Source organism: Drosophila grimshawi, unplaced genomic scaffold (genome assembly GCF_018153295.1).
Source record: "Drosophila grimshawi isolate 15287-2541.00 unplaced genomic scaffold, ASM1815329v1 contig_848, whole genome shotgun sequence".
NCBI lineage: Eukaryota > Metazoa > Arthropoda > Insecta > Diptera > Drosophilidae > Drosophila > Drosophila grimshawi.
In genome coordinates this window covers 20,619,332-20,643,778 of record NW_025063692.1, presented here as the reverse complement: position 1 = coordinate 20,643,778, position 24,447 = coordinate 20,619,332, and the positions used below count along the sequence as shown (strand labels likewise).

Here is a 24,447-nt window from a genome sequence, read left to right as displayed (position 1 = left end):
TGTGGGATATCTTTACATAATAAATACAACATTGAGTTTTCCCCCAAGCCTGTTTTACTTTAATAAAGATTATATCTTAAATACTATTATAGATTAATCGTACAAACACTGTTAAGAGTTGCTTAAAAGTTTCAAAGTGAGAGTGTAATAAAGTTTTTTGACAACTTTTTGCTAGTGAATATGATGCGATTAACACATATCTTAAGTGCATATTTTTTTGTAGCGCAAAGTTTGGAACGCTTCAAGCGGCGCTAAAAAGTATGCTACAAAAAATGCAGCAAAAGTTAACACAAAACAAAAACATGCACACAGCCACAGACACACACACACACTCACACACACTCACACACACACACACACACACACACACACACACACACACACACACACACACACACACACACACACACACACTCAGGGAGGATTCAATTTTGATGGCATTTCCACTTGCATTTGCATTTTACGATAATTTTTTTGTGCTGCAAGCGGAACACGAATAACGTGCAGCATGCAATATACGAGATGGTGTGGCAACTGGAGTGTGGTAAGGTAAGGAGGGGACGGGGACGGGGATGTTGGCGGTCACAGCACGTGTCATGTGGCGCCAAGTCAAGGAGAAAGCTTACCCTTTGCATAAATACTCGGGTTATAGGCCGCAAAATGACACGTTGGCATATTCAGAGCATGATTATGCACCATTCCCATCGACATGCGTGAAACGGAGGTGCGCTAGAAAAAGAAGGTAAACGCAGAGAAAACCAGTTAATTGGAGTTAAATGTTATCATAATTTCTTACATTAAATATATTATACAGTATTATACTTAAGCGTATAACTAGATACAAAAACCAACGACTCTCTGGCTGTGCAATATGCGCAACTCGCATCTGGATTCTATGTAACAAGTTGCAAGTCGAGTTAGTTGTCGACTGTGATACGATAACATAATATATTTAGAATAATTTAGAATAAATAATATATATATTGCTTAACATATATTCTTAAAGTAAAACAGAGATCTTGGCTATATATTACCTGATGCGTTGTCACTGCGTCCAATTCGACCAAGGGACAGGAGCTGCGATGCTGTTGCTGGAACTTTGGCTGATAGGGTTCCAGCATGCGTATCTTGCCCCAGCGATTGAAGAAGAGCATTATTGCACCCACCCAGAGCATAAGAACGAGTCCAACAATCAGCACCTCCTCGGTGCGCACTATGATCTTGGGTCCTGCCATGCCAAAAAGACAAATGTGTTAAAAAATTCAGTTGTAGAAGTGCTGTTGGGATTCAATCCGGTTTGGCATCGATTCGATTTTGAATTTCAACTCTGCACACGTACACCGCATAAATAACTCAAGAGACGCTGATTGGAATTCAATTATCCAGCAAAAAAAACACATTCGGTTTTTGACTGGGCCTCATTCCGACCAACGTGTGGCAATTGGATTACAGTTAAGACCATAAACATTCAATTACACGCACCTTGCGGCGCTTTTGTGTGCATCTGTAGCAAGAAATCTTCAAGGCTTTGCCGGCAAGCCGAACATGTGCCATGTTTATGCCACATGATTTACAAATATTCTTTAAATTGCACGACAACGCATTAACTTGTTCAACGTGGCTTTCACTTTTATTTCCCATTTATATGCAAAGATTTTCCATATTTTACTGATGCTTATATACACATATATATGTATATATATACATACATATTCGATGATGTAATTTGTGCCGCAAATTTTTGTGTTTGTTTTTTCTTTGTCTTGAGCCGCTTCACTTACCCGTTTCAATTTTTGTGTCATTTGCAGAGATGGTTGCGCCAGTGGGGTCTATCTCTCGGCTGTTGGCTAGTTCAGCGATGTAATCCTCGGATGTGTTGCTGCTGCCACGTGCGACATTCGGTGACATGACAGCTGTTTCCTCGACTTCCACAAGAAAGTTGGTGCCGCCTTTCCAACCAGAGCCCCATTCTGTAAAACTCGCTTGATTAAGTTCGTCAATCGAGTGGCATGCGGCATGCCACATGCGCCACATGACATGCCGCACGTGGCATATGCACCATCTACTCACCTTCCGAGATGCCAGTCCCGCTGCTGACCTCCTCGGCGTATGCAGCCAGCTTAGCAACTGCAGTTGGCAATTGCAAAAGAAGAGAAGAGAAAAAGAGAGAGAGAGTGAGAGAGGGAATGAGTTTGAGCAACAAAGACAAACGATAAACTCTCGAGTGCGGCACTCTCATGTGGCAAGTGGCAAATATTGACTTGGCCACCATATTGGCCTTCTGTTGCCTGTACTTTGGCCAGCAGCCAAAATGAATTCGGTAGAATTTTGGAGGAATCAAGCAGCTAATTTGGTTATCCTCAAAATTGACAGAACTTTTGCCAAATAAGTCAAAAGTTTCTTTGGCCACAGATCCTTCCATATAGATGTATTAGCCATGATGACAACATATGTGGATACATTTCAGTATTTGAGTTCAACATTTTTGAAGAGTATCAATTGTTTCATTACTTATTTCCTATTTATTTTCATTTACTAGATGCATTTTAAATTGTAAATTCAATTGGCTTTTAAATTCTTGTTAAATAAAAAAAAAAAACAATGTTTCATGGAATTTATTAGCCAAGTTCAGAAAGTCAATTTGAAAATGAATGCAATCTTTAAAGCTAGTTGGCTTATTTATGTGTTGTTCTAATCCAATCTCAATCAATTGCTAATATTCAGCGGCACCAAATTAAAGGGGCACATCAGGAGTATTAAGTGCCCCCAGATAGGGCTGCACCTAAGTCAATTTTCAATGTAAGTCAAACATCATTTCGCTGTAATTTATTAGAAGCTTTGCGTCTCCATGGACCGGTTACCGAGTGCTCAAGTTAGTAAAATTTCTAAGTTGGAAAAGTTGAAAGCACGAAGCACTGCATCGGCATCATTTTTCAGGATGATCCCAACGACTCGGGCAATTCACATCTGCAACTGAGAGTTCTGCATGCAACTTTTTAGCCCCAAAAATAGTTCATAAACAGTTTCGTGAAAATGCTGCTGTGCAAAGTGCTTCTTTCACACAGAAGACACCCGGAAACACACACATAAAAGAATTTGTTGTTGTTCTTGTTGTTATGAACACAATTTAGGAATATGCGCAACTTTTGGCACTTGTTTAGTGCATTAAAAGTTACAGAGCCGTAACAGTAACGATTATTTCGCAGCAAAGGAAGGTCGCGTGGCAAGCGAATTGGTATGCTTCGCAGCTAGCGGGGAAGATGGTCAGGGGGTAGGGGGCATGGGGCATGGGGTAACATTACTTAGTGCCTGTTGTAATGATGATGATTTATGGCGCAGACACAACCACAACCACATCCACAGCCAAAATGCCATCAAGTTAACATCTTCAAGTAAACTTCGACCAAAAAGTAGTTATGCTCCGGTTGCCAGTGCTCGAGTGCCAGATACTCTGGTCGAAGGACATGCATACATAGTATGTAAGTATGTTTGCATGTATACCATACACACATATCTGCATAAGTCCTTTGGCAAAATAACTTTCATTTCAATTTCTTCATTATTTCAGCATTACGAAACTTTCCGAATATCCAAATAGTTAGTTAGGTATCTAAAATCAATGCTTGTCAAACTTCCGATTAACCCAGCAGCTAAATGCTAATACGAAATATTAATCCATATATATATAACTATATACATATATACTTAGTCTGTTACATGTACATAATCACCTAAATTGTTAATGCTTGTGACAGATTCGATTATATTTATTTGCTGAAGAATGAAAATGGTTAACAAATGTAATCTGGGTATGGAAAATACCTCACACACACACACACACATCCCTACATCATCACAATATACTATTAGCGACTAGCTTTTATGACGTGTTAAATGGAATACTCGGATGTGGGAACACTTTAGCCATACTCTGTTTGACACACATACAAGCCTATGTAGGCTTTGAAATCAAGTGCTGACCTTTATGTACATATATACCGTAGAGATATCCCTATACTGGAAGTCTGCCCTTCTGGAGTATTTAATTTATTTATTTACTTGCTGCTCATTTAGTTAATTTGGTTAATTTGCTTAATCTACGCCCGAAAATGAGCTAATTAACATGCACAAATTATGCACAATTCCCTCAAGGCAAAAACCGGGCACAAGATCAGGGAGAGACCAAAACAAGACTAGACAACAAACCTACAACACACACACACACACTCACACACACACACACATACATACATGGACACACACACACGCAGAGCACACACAGCGTTTACTTGACTAAGTTCCTGGAACATTTCTCTGGTGCCACAATGAGAAATTCCCTGAAATTTATGAATGAAACTGAAATGCGCATAAAAATAAAAATGCAAAGTGTAAGCGAAAAACTAAGTGAAATGTAGAGCATAAAAGAAGTAAGACATCGAGTAGGAAAGTTGAAGTATCCAGCCAGTAAAACGAACAATGCACTCAAACTGAAAAACGTGTTCAAAGGGTGAAGCGGAAAGGAAGTGCAGGTAATCAGTGTGTGCGACTGTGTGTGTGTGTGTGTGTGGGTATGTAAGTGTGTGTCACCAAGGGTAAGCCTGGCAATTAAATGCTCGTTAAGTCAAAACCAGCAGCAGCAGCAGCAGGATGTGAGCTCCTTTCTAATTACTTAACGCAATTGAAAGGCAGACCAAAAAAAAAATATAAGAAGTTGAGTGATTGCGACTACGATATACCCTGAACCCAGCTGTAAAGTATATTCTAGTTTTATTGCCAAATTGCCCATTAAAAAGTACTTTCATTTCTTATGGTCGACACAGATACTGAGCATATATATATATATATAAACGCAATCCCCAACTGAAATGAGCAGATATTGACAAACGCGTTTATATATATAAATATTTATGTGTGTGTCTGTGTGTGTGTGTGTGTGTGTGTGTGTGTGTATACACGTAATCGTAGTTAGAGAGCCTTTGCAGAATGCAGAATAAATACACAAACATATTCACGCTCGCCTTGATTATCTTGCTATCCCTTTCTCACGCATACACGTGCGCATATCGGAAATCGAAATGAATCGATATTCACGACCGAAATGAAGGCGGCGATCGATAAAATTAAATAAACGTATATTTCAAATTTGAATTCTCTAACTATCCTCTGATATCCGCGCGCTCATACATATGGACATCGAGTCGGCTGTTGATCCTGATCAAGAATATATATGTATATACTTGATAGTGTTGTAGATGTTCACAAAACAAGTAAAAGTTTGTCAGTTGACTGTGGGTGACTGAAAGATATGATGCAAAGTAGAGACATATCTGAGATGCCTAGAATTGTAGATAGGATCGATCAACAAACATTTCGATTATAATCAGATGACAACTACAAATTTCATATCAGCTCAATTATATATTTCGCTAGATATTACAGGGTATCGTAAGCAACCAAAAAAAAAAGAACAATTAAATTGGTTGCGCCTTTGTTAAATGACACTCGAATTGTGATTTGAGTTGGGCACAGAATCAATTTGCACACGTAAATTGCAAATTGGCGCAGCTGCCGGTTCCAACAACATTCTCGTTGTTTCCCTCAATTCAATCAGCACGTATCGAAACAATAATATCGCTCGAGATTGTCGTTTCCATTATGAGTAAGTGTGCTTGAGAGAATATACAAAGCAGGGAACTCATTGCCGTTTAATAATTCATAATGAAATCACAACAAGAACAATACAAACTAATATATATGTACAAATATGTATATAGGTGTATATGGAAAATGGAATGTAAGTAACATTTATTGATTTTCTATATATTGCAATACACATATACACACAATCGCAGTCAGTTGCTTTGTAAATCATTCAAACAAAAAATACACGCACTCACAACACACACACACACACACACACACACACACACACACTTATAACTCACACGCATTCAACTTCAGCTTTGTTAATTCGACATGAGACATGCAAAAGTTACAGACAGAAGCAGAAATACTGTTAAAACCCTCAGTTTTATTGATATATGTATACGACTTAGCAGCAGACAGGTAAATAAAAACAAAAGGTGTAATAATAGAATATATAAGAATGGAATATTAAGAAACAGATTCAATTCATATGGCTTCATCGCTTATATCTCTTTGAAGCCAGTTAACATTGTCTTTATAAAACATATTTTGGAAATGTTCATTATATCATAATAAAAATGATTCCCTTTCAGCTGAGAGTAGCAATAATATAATAGCAAATGAAAGTTCGTCTTTTTCTTTTAAATAATCGTTTTAGGTGATTGCAAATAATTATTCTAATTACAAAACAATTCGAACTTTCACTTTATCAAGTATTCAGAGCGTTGCTCAGTCAGTCTTTGGCATATTTATATTCTGACGATGTTTAACTTAATTTCAGATGATTCGCAGTAATACACTACTCAAGCCCGCCGATTAAGATGTGTTAGTCTTGGTGCATTAAATGTTTGCATGCCATCGGGCATACTAAACAGGCAAATCAACTTCCCTCTCATGCTACACTCAGATAAAAAATTGCCATACTTTTGACGTTAAGAGTTCCTCACTTTATTAACCAGAAAGTAGGTTTCTAAAATTGAAGATTGTGGATTGCTCGATTGTGTTTTGCATTACTTAATTTGATATTTTCTCTCTGTAATTTTTCATTACCATTTTCTGAATTTCTAAAGGATTTTTTCTAAGAATCAGGGTTTGCATTTTATTATTTGTAAGACCTTTGTAATTTTAAGAATATTTATTTCTTATATTTAGAAATCATTTCTAAAATTAATATGAAATTTCTAATTTTTTAGGGAAATTTTCTAAAATGTAGGGCAATTCTTTTGCTGAGTGTAGGTGTATAAAATATGTGCTGCATAGCCAACCAGCAGCTCGTTTGGCTCACATTTTAATGGTTTGCTGACCGCAAGGCAAAGCAAGTTGTATGTAGCAAGTAAGAGCAAAGTTGCTGAATTAGCCACGTAGAGAGCAAGGCTCATATAAAACTCAGAGTGCTGTCTAAGTGGTCACCGTGAGGTGAGGTGAGGACAGTGCACACAAAGCTGAACTGCTTAATTAAAGCTGTAAACTGAATTCACATGACTGCCAGCCAGCACAACTGTACGCAAACTGAGCTGAGCTGAGCTGGTCTGGTCTGGGCTGCTGCAGGGATCGTTTGACACCTGGTCAAAGTGTTGTGGGCAAATCCCAAAAGGTTGGCTAGTTGCCACACTTGTCGCTAGTTGACTTGTTTCAAGAAGCACTCTTCCAGCAAGCAAGTGCTTAGGGCCAAGTCCAAGGCAACCTGGCCAAATTAACGCTTAAATAGTTGCCGCCCCGCGTGGCATATGCTAACGAGCAGCTTAAGTGCCACATGTGGACGCGATTTGCGCATTGCTCTTTGGCAATTCCCAATGCTATCGACAAGCGGAAATACCAAACGGAAATACCGCTAAGATGCGCTGCCAGCAAAGCGAGCGATCGAGCAATTGAGCGATTGAGCGCCCCGTCGTCTTGGCCGCCAACTTGCCGAGCAGATCAACAAGTGGCCAGCTAAAGGACTCGCAGGAAATCACGACAGGACGAGCGCTGTTTAGCTACTTCTGGCCTACCTGGCCGGGCCAATCGACTGTTTTTATGGCCCAAATGGCCGCAACGATGTGGCCCGGCCCTAAATGCTGGCCCACAAATGCATTTCATAAACACACAACAAAAAAAAAGACGAATATATATATATATATATATACATATATATGTATAAACAAGCAGGCAAATTTTGACAGATTTCCGCAACAAAAGTTTTATAGCATTTATTCATTTTGTATGATTTTTTTTTAGGAAGTGAGTTAAAAAATCGCTCAGAAAATATGACGAGACGTGTCCAGATGTGCTTTAACAGGGGACTCGAGTGTTTGTATGTGCTTCTCTCCCTCTCTCTCTCTCTCTCTCTCTCTCTCTCTGTGTCTTTCTCCCCTCCTTCTCTCACCACTTGGCATCTCACATACCCTGTACTCAATGCATTAGTCCTTGTGTTTTCATAGAAAACAATTGTTTTACGCACTCAAAAGAAAAAAAGAGAAAAAAAATTGCATTTGAGAATGTGAAAACATTTGTGTTTTTTTTTTTTTTGGTTGCATTCACAAGTTTGGACAACTTTCGGTTTTAGCATTTCAGACACGTCCCGAACTAACCCAAGTGGCCATCTTTGCATTGCTGAAATGTTCATTTCGAGTGTTTCAATTGTACCCCGCATAATTAATGCAAATGGGGTGTTGTGTGACTGCGGCAACTCGCTTGTGCACCTGATTTATTTCAAATTACTTTTTAATTGACTTTATTTTGTTAGTTATTATTATTAAGCTATTATATAGCTTTAATGAAAATTAATGACTTTAAAGTTCAAGGAAGGAATTAAATGAAGTACTTTGATTATTGAATTGGACAACATTTCATTAAGTACATATTTAATTATTTGCAAATGGGACTTTAAGCCATAAGACTATAAAATATTAAGTTAACTGAGAAAAATTTGCAATCTCCTCGCTCTTCTATATAATAAGATATTCTAGCTCTGCCAGCAGATGAAGCAGTGAATCTTAATATTTTTTCCTTACAGGATACTTTGTATGCGAGGACATCACAGTTGTACTTATGTCAATGGCATTTCAATTGTTTGGATTGTTTCAAGGCTGTGCATGCTCAGTACACAAGTTGCACATGCTGCTCGTGTTGGCGCAGAGATTGGAACTTGTGCTGCGTGCAACTTCTGCATTGGTGGCCCAATTAATGGCATAGCCACATGTGCCGCAAGGGCACCGGGAATTGCTAAATGATTGTTAATTAGTAGATAGTCCTTGTGCAATTTAGAGCATGTCGTTAATGTGTAATTAATTGCTAATCAATCCATCAGTTGAATCTATCAACTTAATTGGGCGAAAGTAATGCTGTGCACAACTAACTGAAGATAAAAGCTAACAGTGTTTTAGTATAGCTATTAAGCTTTACTGTTGTTTTTATTACCTAACTCATATTTGTTTTCTATATGTAGACATGGGCATATAAATATATTACTTTTATAGTTGCTGTTTGTTTCACATGGATATTATTTTATTTGTATATTTTGTGTAATCTTATTTCAGCAAAAGGCAAAGTTTTGGCTCAGTTTCAAAGAGTTTCTTTAAAGTTAATAAAGTTAATAAATTTGGCGATATGAATGCAGTTGTAATGGCTGGAAGCAAGTGCTTCCACTGTTATCTGCTTTGCCCCACTGTAGTTACAGTCACGTGCTGGCAAGGCAAAACAAAACAAAATTGCAATCTGAACAACTGCAGTTTGGGGGACTCGAGTTGAAGCATTTGAGGTCCGGTCCGGTCCGGTCCGGTCTGGTCTGGTGTGGTTTGGCCCGGCATCCGGTATTTCTTTAACGCACTCGCAGATAAACAGCAAAGAATGAAAAACCCCGAGCTGAATTCCATTTGGGATTTGGAAAATTGTCAACCATACACCAACACACTTACACACACAGTCGACTTTGTTGTTGACCATAAATGTGAAAATGGTGTGAACATTGTATTCGGACCGCTGCCCGCTGCTGGGCCAGGGGGAAATTCCAGTTGGCGGTTGCGGAAAACTTCGGACTTCTTTTGCGATTGCGTGTGAAAATGCAACTTTCCACGTTTCCTGCCGATAGTCAAATCCAGTCCAGCAAATGGCCAAACAGTCGCAGTTGCAACCTTTTGACGCCAGCCAAATAAATGGGCTGCACCCAAAACATCAGCGAGTGTGGGAAATGTAACGCCTTAACCCTTCATCCTTAACCCTTAACCCTTCATCCTTCACCCTTTACCCAATAACCATGTGAGGCTGAGTGCGCCTATATTCTTCTTATAGCTATAGATGCGTATTTCCCTTCGATGTTTACCCATCTCATCATTTGTAGATTACTGGAATGTCCATTTTTGCATATTTTTTATATGGAAAATACAGAAAAGTATATTTCCGTTGGGGTTTTTAATCCCAAAAATAGTTTGTCACATTCTACTTTCTACTGTTAAACTCAAAATTCTCCTCGAGAAGTTTCCAAACAAAATCTTTGGCGCAAGCAGGTAAATCTTCAAGATTTTGTACCTCGTCTGTTCTAGAAGCTTCTAAACTAAATTCTAGAACGATATATCATACTTAAAAACATATTTTTGCCTGACTCTTTCTTTATTTCGTTTATTTATTTATGAGCTAAAAGTCAGAGCGATAAATAAGTCAAATGTGTAATTTAATTTATGCAATTGTGGTTTAATTAGTATTCTGTCAAATTTCTAAAGAATGATTTATATTTGGTTGGGAAATGTATTGCGATTGATAGAAAATCCAATAACAGTCAACGATTGATTTATAGCATTTAAGAAAACATAAATTCATATTCAATTACGATATTGAATTTATGTATGAATTGAAATGGACACTTAAAGAAATAATAATACACTGCAATATTGGATTTGGTATGATTTAATATGAAAAAAAGTTTAGTTAATTTACATTTATTCTGGAACATGTCAAGCTAGCCAATTTATAAATGATGTGAATGAAATTCGAAGTTTAGTCGCAAAGCACAACATTATATATTAATTGGATATATGCAACATTTATGTAGAATTTGGAGTGATTTGAACTGGCTCAATTGCATATCTACGTATAGTTTCATGAAATATAATTGGCACTGGCTACAGACAATTGAACTATTTATTGGACAACCTTGAAGAGTGGCAACAGCAGCAGGAGGCGCAGTCATAAGTAGTTTGGGCCAAGAACGTTCGATTCCATTCAGAAATTTCATGTGAAATAGCCAGAGAGCAACTAAGTAAAATCTCTCAATAAAACTCAAAGTTCTCAAAGTGAGTGATCGAAATGCGCATCTGTTGTTCTCCAGCAGCGACGATGTCTCTCCCTCCTATCTGTCCGGGACAGCACCTTATGCATCCGTGTCCGTGTCCGTGTCCGGCGTCAACGGCGTTTGCACAACAATTAGCCACAATTGCAATGGGCCAAGGTTAAGCGCAGCCGCAGCGCCGCACACAAAATCCAAATTGAAATTGAAAGGCCCAAAAATATATATTTTAAGAGCTGGATGCAATCATATAGGGAGTGTGCTTGTTTGTGTGTGTGTGTGTGTGTGTGTGCAAAAGTGAAAGCAAGCAAGCATAAAGGGTTGCCAATAAACAAATGGTGGCCAACATTGTGATTTTAGGGTTTTTGATTTCAAATATATGTACTTGCGAAAATCCAAGATTGATCTATTGAAAATCCATCAAGGCAACTGCGATAGACGAAGCAACGACGACAATCAAGGACGCTAGGCAGGTAAAATGTTGCTGTTATGATGCCTTTAAGCCAAACGCACACGTGCACAGGGTCTAACGGACTTTCATTTGGCCATAAAACATTTTTCCGCGCATCGGATTAGCCAATTGTCCTCGATTGTTGTTGGTTGGCTATCAGGTAAAGCGATAGCAAAACCAAAAACAACACACAAAATTCGTGGAAATTCGCGAAAACTACCTGCGTTGAAAGCTGAGAGGACAGACATTGGACAAAGGACAGGACAGGGCTATATAAGAGGCAACTGCTGGACGGTTAGGCCAAACAGTTGACAGTAAACCAACGCAGCGAACACAACGCGAATAACTTCAGTTGAAATCAAATCTAGTTAAACACTTCTCACACAGATATATATATATATATAATTTGATAGAAATGGGCTGCTGTGCGAGCAATTTAAAATTGGATACGAGTCGTGGTAGTTTGAATGGTAGCGCTTATGCCACAAAGCGCAGTCGCAGCAGCAGCTGTGGCAGCAGCAGCGCCAGCAACAACAGTAGTGGGCTGGGCAGCGATTGCAGCACGCCGCGTCGCAATCCAAGTGGCAGCATTTGGAGTCGCAGTCAAACGCGTCCAATTTGCGATGATTTTGCCGAGCAGCCAGTGGCTGAAACGGAATTGGAGCGCTCCTGTGGCTATCATACATGCAGCAGCGCTGCCTCAACGCCCACCAAACAGCAGCTGCGACGCACTCAGGACATGGAATTGGCCAATCAAAGTAATCAATGCAACAATCGCAGCAACGATGATGATAACAGCACCAGCTGCGACTTGGCATCCGCCGTGGGCAACCTGGAATGGGAGATGTATATGATGCAGCACGCACAGCGCATTATGCCGAAGACATCGTCTCCGATTTGCCAGCGTCGCGATTCCACATTTGAGCTGAACTCACGCTCCTATCACAAGTGGCGCAACTATCTGCAGAGTACGCCCGCCCACATGCTCCACAATGTCAGCCACATACCGGAGGCAATAGCCGGCCACTTTTGTCCCACCGATTTTCCAGCCTTCAGCGATCTGGAGGAGATGGAGAGCGCCGCCAAGCGTTTCAAGATTGATACAAATGTCTCAGTATATGCGGTCAGCAGTCCGCTTCAGCAGCAGCATCTAACGCATCCCATTAGCACAGATCTTTAGAGGAGGATGGGGTGAGGGTATGTGGGCATGTGGGCAACTGGACAGGTTCCGCTTGGGTCGGAGTTGTCACAGTTGCTTGCACATTTGGGTTGACTGCTGGCTACTGGCAACAGGTTGTCGGTCAGTCAATCGAGCCGCGAACCAATACCTCAATCGCAACAATTTGTATATACAAAGATGAGAAGAGGCGCGAGGAGAGCAATCAATCAAGCATTGAATCACTTCCAACAGGTTGTACAGATGCAAATTCATCAGTCATCAAATCTGTCATCTATCATTTAAGTAATTCATCAAACTGTTGTTCGGCTTCAACACACACAGCAACAACAACAACAACAACAACAACTAATTGCCTAGCAATGATGTACAAAAGCAACAACAACATTTACATCCTTTTTTATGCTTAGCCTTAAGACACAAATTTAATTTAAAATACATTTTTTTTTGACAATTTAAAATCAAATTTTAAGAACGTATTTTAATCAAATTGAATTTATTAAATTCTATTTCATAATAAATACATGCAAATAAAATTCACATTTATCTTGATGTTTAAATTTAAAATGTCATTCCTTCGGCAGGACACACTTTGAAGCTGGTCACTTTGTGGACTTTCTTAATTAGTCGAAAGCAAACAAATATTTAACAAGACAAAGAAGAAGCAGGCAGCAGGCAGCAGCAGCCGGAAGCATTAACTACTGCTGAACCTGTTGTCCTTGTTGTCATTGTGCTGTGCAGCGGGTCGAAGGCCACTTAGCGCTTTAACCTGTATTCGAATTGACGCTTGGTCAATTTCTCAGAGATTTGTCTCAGCCTCAATGCAAACATAATTACGCCTTTTGCATTCTACATTTGTTTCAAATCCATCATTTCCGATAGTTTGCAATTGAATTAATTTTTCGGGCTTTGTTCCCTGATATGATTATTTTCCTGTTTTTTTTTTTTTTACTTCATCTTATGAGTCTCTCTCTTTCTCTCCCTTTCTCAGTTTTACTCTTTCTGGCAGCAGCTTATAATTTTCATTATATAAGGCTACATTTGTATTTGTCTGATTTTCCCTTTTATTGTGTTTGTTAATCAGCGACCTTCTGCACATTTATACTTTTCCACTTTTCCACTATTCTCCCCCAGTCTTTCATATTGAATATCCTCTCCCCACGCCTCCCCAATTCAACTTCGTTATGCATCTCTCATCTCATCGATCTGAGTTTCTGCACTAAACTTCAGTCTGTTGCCATTGTTTCTGTCTTGCCACAATTTCAATGTAATGATTTTATTGCGGTGCAGAGCTGGCAGCGGGGCAGTTGGGTTGGTCAGCTGATGACCAATGGCAATGTGCTTGATAAGGGAAGGGCACCAATTTAATGTCAGCCACATGGCGGATGCGCAACGTACAAATGAAAATTGATATCTCCATTTAAATTTGCAATCATTATTTATACAAATGTAAAATTACAAATAGGATATCCAATTAAACCAGCCACAAATAAGCGAGCATACAGAAAATCGGCAGTCAAATATTACCTGCGATTCGTCGAAGTTTCCATACCCTAACAGGTATATGTATATCAAAATATTTGGAGAGTTCTTTACGTCATAACAACAACTGATATTGAAGGCTGGATTAAAATAAAAATTCGATGAAATGTATGTACATATATGTATATATATATATATTTGTAGAAACAGAAAGATTTATAGAAAATCAGTTGTATTGTGATGGATCATTCCTATGCTACTCAAGTAAGGCAATGCTCCGATTTACAGAATTCCAGTACCTGTATCCTGATTTCATCAATCAGTAAAGTATCCATTGAAAAGGCAATGAGCCCCAATCAGGAATATCTATGTTAACTTTTAATGGTAACATGCGTTGCAAATGTCGTGACATTAGTTATTAAATCGCCGCAGGAACACTAAAAAGTTGGCTTCGAAGTTTGCTAACAAATGCTCAAAATATTCGTTTGAACTTTCCACAAATTACGAACAGCAATGACAGTGACAGCAATGGCACTACAACAATTCTTTTGATTGTTCATAATTTAAAGTGATATTGATTTTGGCTTTCTCTAGACAAGCCCACCTCTCCACTCCCCCTTCACTTGTAACCTCTAGTTGTAGTAGCCGTTAGCCATGTGAAGTGTCTTGGGACCGATTTTCAAGACCAGGTGGCGGTGTCGAGGACACCGGTTTCTTGGCCTCATCATTGTCATCGACTACGTTATCGTCAACGAGGGGCCACTGCTGACGGGCACTGCCTTGGTTAGCCAACACAATAATTGACATTCTACCGAGCAATTTCAAGTCTGGCCCATATCCCCATCCCCATCCCCATCCCTATATATTTGTCCATTCAGCACAAGTGCAGCCCTGACATTGCAGGCGGTTTGCATTTTTAAGCTATCGCCAGCAATATAACAATGGCGTGACAGTGTTAGCTATAATTGTGCACCCCGCAATTGTTCAATCAGTCAGTCAGACGTTCCGTCCGGGCAAAAGCCCCAAGCACCGTTACCAGCGACCTATGCACAGGTAGCAAAAGCCGCGTTTTGAGGTTGCAGCGTGGGGTCAGTTATAATTTCATTCGCGTGTCTTGTGTAAACATACACTGAGCGAAAGCAGTGACAACATAAGACAATTTATGAACTATGATCAATCATCTCAATCGTATATTGTTTGCTTGTTTGTTATATTTAATTTGTAAAATGAATAAGAGCATGTTGTAATCACGTTTAATGTTTAGTTTTTTACTTTTTCTAGTTTATATACCCTCACAATTTGCACAGTGCACTCAGACTTAATTGTGTCTATATGCTGAGCACTTGTGTAGCTGCCCAAGCCCAGAAACATTCCTTATCAAAATGACAGCATTTGCCAAAGTGCACACGATCTGACCCCAAACTAAAAGCTGCTTTTCACAAACCGACTCGAAAAACGATTGTAAACATTTCTGGGCGAGGCAAATTGCAGCACCTTTGCACTTGCGACGCAGGTGGCCGACAAGTTCCTGTAAAGCCTGCGAGAATACGCCTTCATTATTGCAAAACTTTTGTCGCTTCCAATCCCGGCAGCTTGTTTTCTGTTTGCGTGCTGTACAAGGAAGGATACATGGTTACAGGGTCGTACGGGGAGGGGGAGGGGGAGTGGAGAAGGAGCCTGGGCGAGAAAACTGTTGGAGCTGCTGCTAATAATATGAAATAATTTTCAGATGCGACAACGCACAATTTAACAATTTTATGTGCAAACGTTCCAACTTTTTTCCTGCCTGGAGAAAAAATAGCAAATGGTTTATGTGAGTGTGACAAAAGTTTCGCAATCTATATGTGTATGTGTGTGTGTGTTAGAGAGAGAGAGAGAATGCACGCACATAAAAGTGATATAGAATTATTAACTTTCTGGGTTTCGAATAGAGCGATATAAACAGCAAAAACTGCCCCGAGGCATCGAGTGCTCTGATTGTTATCGAAGGGCATCGAAGAAGAGGAGGCAGGCAGGCGGGGTGTTAGTGTGGGCGTAGTTCCATCGAAAATATGGTTCGCAATGTGTGTGTGTGTGTGTGTGTGACTGTCAAAGGGTCTCCCGGAGCTCTGCGTCCAGCAATAAATAGTAAATCGAGCTATTTTCAATTGAATTTATGCGAAAAATGAGTCAAATTAAATTGAAAAGGTCAACTGGGGAAAAAATGGGGGCCAACATGGTATGTATGTATGTATGTATGTATGTATTTGTTTGTATAAATTATTGGGGTCCCTGCCATGGCATGTCGTTTGATATTATTTACGGCTTTTAATGCTCATAAATACAAAAATATGAAATGAATTTAATAACACTTAATACTAAATACAAAATGAAAAGTGTACAACCAAAAAGGTGTCACTCATTAAGTTGAAATAATAAATTCATTAATAATGTGCTAAGCCCTAAAATTAAGCCTAAATTTCTGAGGCAATTTAGGTCAAAGAAATTCCAATGAAATTGCCTTTGCTTACGCCACATTTTCCACTCGAAATTAAGCTAATGAATAAAATTAGATGAATTATTATTTTTTTTAAATTTTAAAATGAACAACATACAAACCCCTAACAGTCTAATCATATATACATAATTATATAATATAAAATATTAATATGTAAAATTCCGGCATTTCTACACCAAGTTGAATAAGTGATGGCATGCATAAGTAAGGATTTGTCATATTTAGAGTGCATGGCTCATTAGCTGGTTCCTGGAGGTGGCTGAGAAGTGGACTCGTACATATTAAATTCATAAATATGTATATATACATACATACATATATATAAACCTTTTGTGGACTGACAGTGGGCAAGCATCTATTAGCCCTGACCATGCATAATTCAAGCATTTTAATGGTAGCTCGGGGATATAACAAAAAGAACATGCCATGGAAAGGAGGCTAGGAGCAGCAGGAAGAGTGCTTCTGTTGTTGCGACACTTCAAGCGACAATAAGGCTGAAGTGATGCTGGCTTAAGCCAAGCCAAGACAATCAATTAAGCCACACCAAAAAGTACAGCATAGTTCTCGCTGCCACTGAGCCACCGAGGATTACAAAACTGAATTGTCATCTTGTGGAGGATGCTTACAGCAGCGTTGGGTATACGCTTCGATGGTATGCTATGCTTAGGCAGCTCTAATTACTAAATGCAACACTTGAGATGGCACAATTGAGTGCTCTCCTTGGGTCTGAAGGGTTTAGTGCCAAATCCCACTTGAATATGTCGCGTGCGCGTCGCGATTGTGTGAATTCAGGCCGAGATTAGGGCTGGGCCAATGATAGCCGCAGCTGAGCCAAAGCCACAGATTAACTAGTCAACCCGTATAGGTGCCTGTGTGTGTGTGTGTGTGTGTGTGAGTGTGTGCTCGTGCGTGTGTGGGTGTGTGTGGTTTATAGCACTTGGTATTTTATGGAAAAACGTAGCGGGGCTTCAGTTTAATTCGTTCATCACAAGGCGTTAGGCACGAAATCCTTGGCAGGATTATGGCTCATGTTGCGGTTTTATACGCAGCTGTGCGATGTATCTCACTACTTGCTTCTTCATCCCACCATCCCGCCATCCACTAGCCACGCACTAACGCTGCCTCTCACCATCACAAAGCCATTTAGCATTCTGATGAATTTATGGCCAATCTCAAAGCCAGGCTCCTTCTTGGCCATTCTCTGCTTCCTGCCACCATCTGCTGCTCGTGCACTCTCAGACTCCGTTTATAAGGGGGCGCGGCCACGCCTAAAAGCACCTAAACAAAGCGTAAACGTAGCCCTGGAATTTGATGCGTGTAAACAATAACTGGGCCGAGGGAACGTTGTGGTTGACGTTTAGGCAGCTCCTTCGTTGATTGGATAGGACCCAAAGCCAAATGCAAACAAACCATAATAAAAAAAAGAACTTACCGAATCGGTTTGTGTTTAATCTAATTCAATTATAAAAAATAAACAAAAAACACTAAGTGCCTACAAAGTGGTTGGATGGAATCCGGAATCCGGTAAAACCAAGGCAAAAGTTTTTTACATTTTCCGCACATATTTATGTATATTTAAATCTATAATTAAAACAGAGATGACTAACGGTGACTTATACATGTGTAAATGTGATTTGTACGTGTGTCAAATTTAGGATAGATGTCGTAGATAGCATCTTAGACAGCCACATATATTTGTGCTCAGTGTAGTGCTATGTCTAAGCAGTTGGCCTATTTGTGTTTGTATGTGTGTGTGTGTGTGTGTGTGTGTTGTGTGTTGTTCTTGTTATCTGTAAGCGAGTGTGTCAAAATCACATTAGATGCTGTTAACTTTAGCCAGTGACTTTCTTCCTCCATAGGTTTTTTTGATTCGTTTTGTTTTGTTTGTTTGTGAGCGTGAAAATTGATTGATTGCCATCGATGCGTACAGCGGTTGTCCTTAACCCTGACACACAAAAACAGGACGAGACACACACACAGACATACATACATACATACATATGTATATGGTACATATGTAAGTATATTATGAAGATGCCTTTGGTTTATTTTGCTTTCGTTATCTTCGGCTGCCCAAGTTGTGGGTCGCAGCCCAAACATTTTAGGCCAACAAAAATACAAATCTATGTGTGTGTGTGTGTGTGTGTGTGTGGGTGTGTGTGTGTGCGTGTGTTGCGGGTGTGTGTGAGCATTATTAACTTTTGCTTACACTTGACTTTGCTTTGTAAACTTTGTTATCAAGTCCCACTTATCATTATTAAAAACGGGAGTATGATCTGGCTGGAAATTGGTAAATGGGTAAATGGGTAAATGGCCAATCAAGTCAAGACGAAAAGTTCAAGTAGTTTAAAGCTTTGGGTTCAATGTAGTGCATTTATTCGGTATACAAGTTTGGAAGGCAGTCTAGGAGCTGACTGAGTTTAAACTGTTTTGGTCTTGCTCCAACAACTATAAGACTTGCACATTCATTAATTCAATCACATCTTGAAACTCTTAGTTATAAAATTTGAAAGTTTTGTTTTTTTTTAACTGGCTTCTATTCAAATTCGATGCGAATTTGCAAAGTTTAACAACTTGCGCTTTAACTTTGCACTGCTGACTAACAAAACCCAACCAGAACACTTGGAGGACATCTTCGAGCTGTTGAGTACACATATCTGTGTGCGATTGTATGGGAATACCTTTTATGCCCAAGACCCATAAGAAACTTTGATTTTATACAACTCATCGTTGTTCGCAGTTCGCAGGGAAAAACCACAAAAATATATGTCAGTACTGCTCGACTTGGCAAATATCTCACAATTACATAAAAAGCAGTTTTCAAGCTGCATTTTTAAAAGAAACTGTATTAAATGTACTTTTTTTTATTCTAAATTTTTGATTTGCAATTGAATACACTTCATAAATACCGAAAAATACAAATGGAGCAGGAGGGGAAAAACAATTAACAATTTAATCAACTAAGAATCAGTAAAAAGAAAAACCATGATAAGAATGGGGTACATGAAATACCCATCCAATCAAAAGATATGCTGATTGACTATTTAATTGAGTCCAACCCATTTCTTACCAATGTCTTCATCACATTGGCATTGCCTACTGCAGCAAATTGATAGTTACAGGGCATATTCAGCTGAAGCTTGGTAAAATCGCTTTGTCAGCTTTGTGTCAGCCACACACATAAGAACCTTTTGTGGCCTGGCCAACAAGGGAGACACACACAGGTATGTATGTGTATATGTACACAACTAACTTAATGTATATGTATAGATAGATAGAGTGTCAACTGTTTTTGGCCAATTGTTGCGCATGAGAAAATGCAGCGCCTCAATAAACTCGATTTCTGCATAGAGCCTTTTCAATTTGCTACCTGGCTGTGTAAAGAAAGGGTTAAAGGATGGGAGTGTTGCGAAACACTACAAAACCATACAAATACATTTGTATTCTGGGAACGGTAGCCGGCTGATGCTGATGCGTTTTTTATGCTTTGGGGTTGAAACGTGCATAGGGTTAAAGGGTTAAGCGACAAAAAAAAAAGAAGCGTTTTCATGGCATTTTTATGGTATCTGCGTACGTTGGCCTGGTCCAGCCTGCCCATAAAACAGCAAAAGCAACAACAGTTGTAAACGCTTTTAGATGCTGTCGCGCCACTTCGTTCCATTCCATAGCATTCCAATGCAATTCCACTGCGCACCGTTGCGCACGACAACGGTAAATTGCATTAGAGCCTTAGAGATGGGCGCCGACTATGCAAAATATAAAAGAGTGAGAGGGAAGGGCGTGGGGAGAGGGGCAGAGGAAAGAGGTACACATAAAAAATGATTATATATATATGTATTATTATATTATTATACCCATATACATACATATGTATTATGATCCTTATTTCACACATTCAAAATTCATTTTCATATCGCGATTCGAACCGGCTGACTCAACAACTGACAACTTTGTATAATAACAAATCCAAGCACAAAATTGCAATGACATCGCACAATGACTTTCTTTATACAATATTATAAAGTTGAACCTAGCCGTTATTCAAAATCTTGTTAAAGTAATGCAATTAATAAAATATGAAACACTCATCTCTAATGCACATTGCCTAAGCAAAAGCTGTCAGACAGCACGCGCGAGAGAGAGGGAGAAAGAGAGAGAGAGAGTGATCCGGAATGCGATGGAAAGGGCGAGAGAAATTTGAGTCACAGGCGGCGCTGCTGCTGCTGATGCTGGTGCTTCAGTTGGGTTGCGAACCAAATAAAAGCAAATGCCTACAGTGCCACCTGTTGTTCTCATTGTCGTTGGCGTTGTTGGCATTGACGTTGTTTGTTGTTGTTGTTGTTGTCGTTGCTGTTATTGTTGTTTTCGTTGCTACTACTTTTGTCATGTCATGCTTTTGTTTGCTGTTACACACACAAACCCATCACACCCCCACCAAAAAAAAAAAATAAACCGCCTACAGAGGTACTGAACTTTAATTGAAAAACTTTGGCGGCCGTGTAAAACATGTCGAGGGGGGCGGTGAGGTGGTAATCAACTGAGAGAGGAGGCGATTCGGTAATTTTCCTGCTGTGACAGCCGCTGGTTTCTTTTAGCGGTCAGCGGTTGGCGTTCAGTGGGAAATTAATTAATTATGACGAGAATTCATACTTGCAAACACAAACTCAGCTAATGTTGAAAACAAAAAATAAAAAAAGAATAATTAAGTTTGACAAACAGCCAATTACCGAGTTGAAAATTTGATGCATTAACTATGAGATTCATTTGAATAGTTCAAGGTTGCAGCTGGAAAAGGAGGCTATAATTGCTATAATTAAGAGCGGTTAAAAGGCCAAATTATGTTGTTACCAATGTTTCAATTCCAAAACTAGAATTGACCGCATGCGAAATGAAATTAACGATTCAAATTGTTAGCGGTTTGAAAAGCCAAATTGATTTTCCCCAATATTTCTATCTGTACAATCTGATAACATCTGTGATCACAGAGACTGGAGAGTCCATCCATTTCAAGTTCTGTTTAATGTATTATGCACAGTATAAAAGCGCACACACACACAATATATTGTAAGATGTCCCCACCTGACCATCTCTAGTCAAAACAGAACACTTTTCAATTTACATTCCACAGTCGACAAAGTGCTTTGGTCCACACAACTTGGCAGTTGTCTGTCCCACTGTCTCTTCGTCTCCGTGATGTTGTCCAATACTGAAATTCTGCTCACCACAACTGCACATCACTGTCAGCTGCAACAGCCACCATAAAGTAGATACTACGACTAACAGCGGCATTCAAGGATGTTTCACTTAACCAATCTGTAGCGTATCACTTATCATATCATATCTTGTATTAATATATTTGAATATATTTATAAGCAAATAAAGAACTAAAAGAGTTTTTCCACACATCCTTGGCCAGCACTGATGACTTGCTACAAAGTTGCAGTTACAAAGACCGTTTAACTACTTTAATTCTAATATTATATTTATTGTACTAGATCCTGTTATTTGAGCACATAGCAACCAAAAAGTTAAGCAAAGCAAAGGTCCTTGGACCAGAGTTTTGCTGCAGTTTTCCACTTGTGTGCGCAATCATTAAATGCATTCTTTTCTGTTGTTTTTTTTTTTTGTGTGCTTGTGTTCTGGAATTTGCAAATGAACTTTCAGCTGGAACTGTTTGTCAAGTTTCCCAGCTTGTGGCCAGTTGAATCATGTTGTTGGATGCATTTGTTGCTTTCGCAGCTGCCACATTGCCACACACACTTTCACAACGGCCAAAGCAGCCCACAAATTCGAAAAGTTCAACCGTTGCAAGCATAATTTCAACGATAATTATAGAGAGCCGAGTTGCATGGAAATTTGAATAGCAAATCCAATTAAAACGGACGCACCATCGGAGATTTGAATAGCTCGCACCTGCTCAAGCGCACCCAAGCAGCCATGTGAAATATAATATTTTCGCAGCTCTCTCATGTGGTATTAACATACATTAATTTCCCATTTATACAATTACATATGAATAATGCGAATACGCGCTGTGATTGCAAACTGCGAAATTATAATAAGCGTATTAAATAATCAACATTAATCAAACTGAATAATATTCAATGTTATTGATTTACCTTTGACTAATTGGGCTCTTTGTGTCTTTTAGATGCGAGCAAGTAAGTAAATAACGTCTATATAAAATATACATGCATGTATATAAAAAGGTAAATATATAATCGATACATTATATATGTTGGCCATATTAAACTGAATAATTTGCTAATTGGCAATTGTTGAACTTTGCTGTCATCTCGAGTGCCTTTTAATTAGAAGGACCTCTATTGAGTTACGACATATTGAATTTGTACTTTAGACGCAAGTTGCATGCACAAGTGGCACAGCAGAAATGCAACAACAATTGTAGCATGCCCGATGAGGGCGTTGCTGACATGCAAAAGCCACGTTCATGTCGCCTGATTGACATACAAAGGCATAAGGAAAGGAAATTGAGGGGCATCAACTGCAGCTGCTGCTGCTGGTGCTGCTGCTGCCACATGACTTGAACAGACACGCACAATCTGACACGGTCCTCTACCGCCTAACCAGTTGATTGTGTGGGGCGTCGCATCCGGACATCATTATAATCATGAGGAGTAGTTGGAGCATCTGTGTGTGTGTGTGTGTGTATGTGTGTAGCCCCCCTTCTGATCTCGGCCATTAACAATTTGCGGTCATGTCTTAAGTGCCTACGCTGGCGTCAAGTCCTTTGCCTGGTGGCAGTTACAACTTGAACGCGGATTGGGCGCAGGGTCAGAAAATGACAGGCCATTAGCCAAGTGGCTTTGTGTGTGGGTGTGTGTGTGTGTGCGGAACACGTGTCCATTTATGAGCCGAAAAATCAAAGTCGGGACTCAGAACCCACAACCCAACCTAATGACAGGTCATAAAAATATGCAAAGCAAACGCAATAAGATTGCAAGTAAAGTAATTGGGTACCTGAGATGCCAGCCTGGAAGTTTGATGATCTGATGAAATGGATACCTGCATTGGCAGGCCTACTGTTACCTATTCGCAGGTACTGTACTCGAATCTGTCGTCGAATTCAAATATAAATGCAGCAGCCGCTTGCTGCACAACACACAGTAGCCACTTGGCAGTCAAGCAGCTTACAGTAAACCACACTCGAAGGAACCACAAAGGAAAGCAAGCATTATGGGTAGCACTCACTCCACCACCGCAACTACTGCAACTACCGCGGCATCAACCAAGACGGACAACACACCAACGGATTGCGCTCTCTGCTGTCCAAAGTTTGTCGGACTGTTGGCCAAGTTGCGTCGCACTTTGACGCATCATTTGCGACCGACCCGCAAACGTCGTTGCGGCTTCCAGCGCGGCTGTGGTGCACGAACTGCTCTGCTGCGTCCCATGCCACGCTGCTCCTCCTTTGGCAGCTGCAGCACGCTGTTGGTAACGCCCACAAGCAGGCCCGGCAAGCGCAGCGAAAAGAAGCCCAACGCGACGGACAACTATGCGGAATGGAAATGCATGTTCGAGCATGCGTCCGGCCAGGGACTACTTGCCCCAGCGGCGCACCGGCCGCACGACATTAGCGAGGCGCTTTCGGGGCAGACAACGCCACGTGGCTTTCCATCGCACACGGATGCACGCCGTTGCCCACTGCCCAATGTCCAGCAGCAGGGGCAACAGATGGAGGAGCAGCCGCTCTATGACTACATGGGCGATAGTAAGAAGTCGCGTCGCCGCCTCAGCTTTCGATTGCCCAGCGGCAGCAGCAGCAATCAGGGCAGCGTGCGGCGTCTATCGGCACGCCAGAGGGCCGCCCAGGCCAGACTGGAGGAGCAACTGCAGCGGGAGCTGCGCGATCTGGAGGAATACTATGGCGGCTTTCACTATGCACGCCGCAACGAACGACGCATTTGAGATAA

At 40.1% G+C, this 24,447-nt stretch overlaps 3 protein-coding genes across 4 annotated transcripts in view; 2 read left to right on the top strand and 1 right to left on the bottom strand.

Annotated features, from left to right (window-relative positions):
- LOC6564950 overlaps positions 1–24,447 on the bottom strand; it is a 47,923-nt gene that overhangs the window by 3,046 nt on the left and 20,430 nt on the right. For both annotated transcript variants that reach the window (XR_004365268.2, XM_032738326.2), the window contains exons 2-5: positions 2,071–2,127; positions 1,782–1,970; positions 1,035–1,228; positions 627–729 (exon numbers count right to left, since the gene is read on the bottom strand). Coding sequence is in view for 1 of the 2 variants with exons in the window: in XM_032738326.2 (XP_032594217.1) it covers positions 627–729; positions 1,035–1,228; positions 1,782–1,970; positions 2,071–2,127 (543 nt within the window). In the remaining variant the exon portion in view is untranslated. The remainder of the gene's footprint in view (positions 1–626; positions 730–1,034; positions 1,229–1,781; positions 1,971–2,070; positions 2,128–24,447) is intronic.
- LOC6564951 lies at positions 7,893–12,537 on the top strand. Its single transcript, XM_001991314.2, has 2 exons — positions 7,893–7,939; positions 11,919–12,537. The coding sequence occupies exons 1-2, from the start codon at positions 7,893–7,895 to the stop codon at positions 12,535–12,537; spliced, it is 666 nt and encodes a 221-aa protein (XP_001991350.2).
- On the top strand, positions 23,711–24,442 carry LOC6564952 (protein nullo). Its single transcript, XM_001991315.1, has one exon. It carries the CDS (start codon positions 23,711–23,713, stop codon positions 24,440–24,442), a length of 732 nt encoding a protein of 243 aa, XP_001991351.1.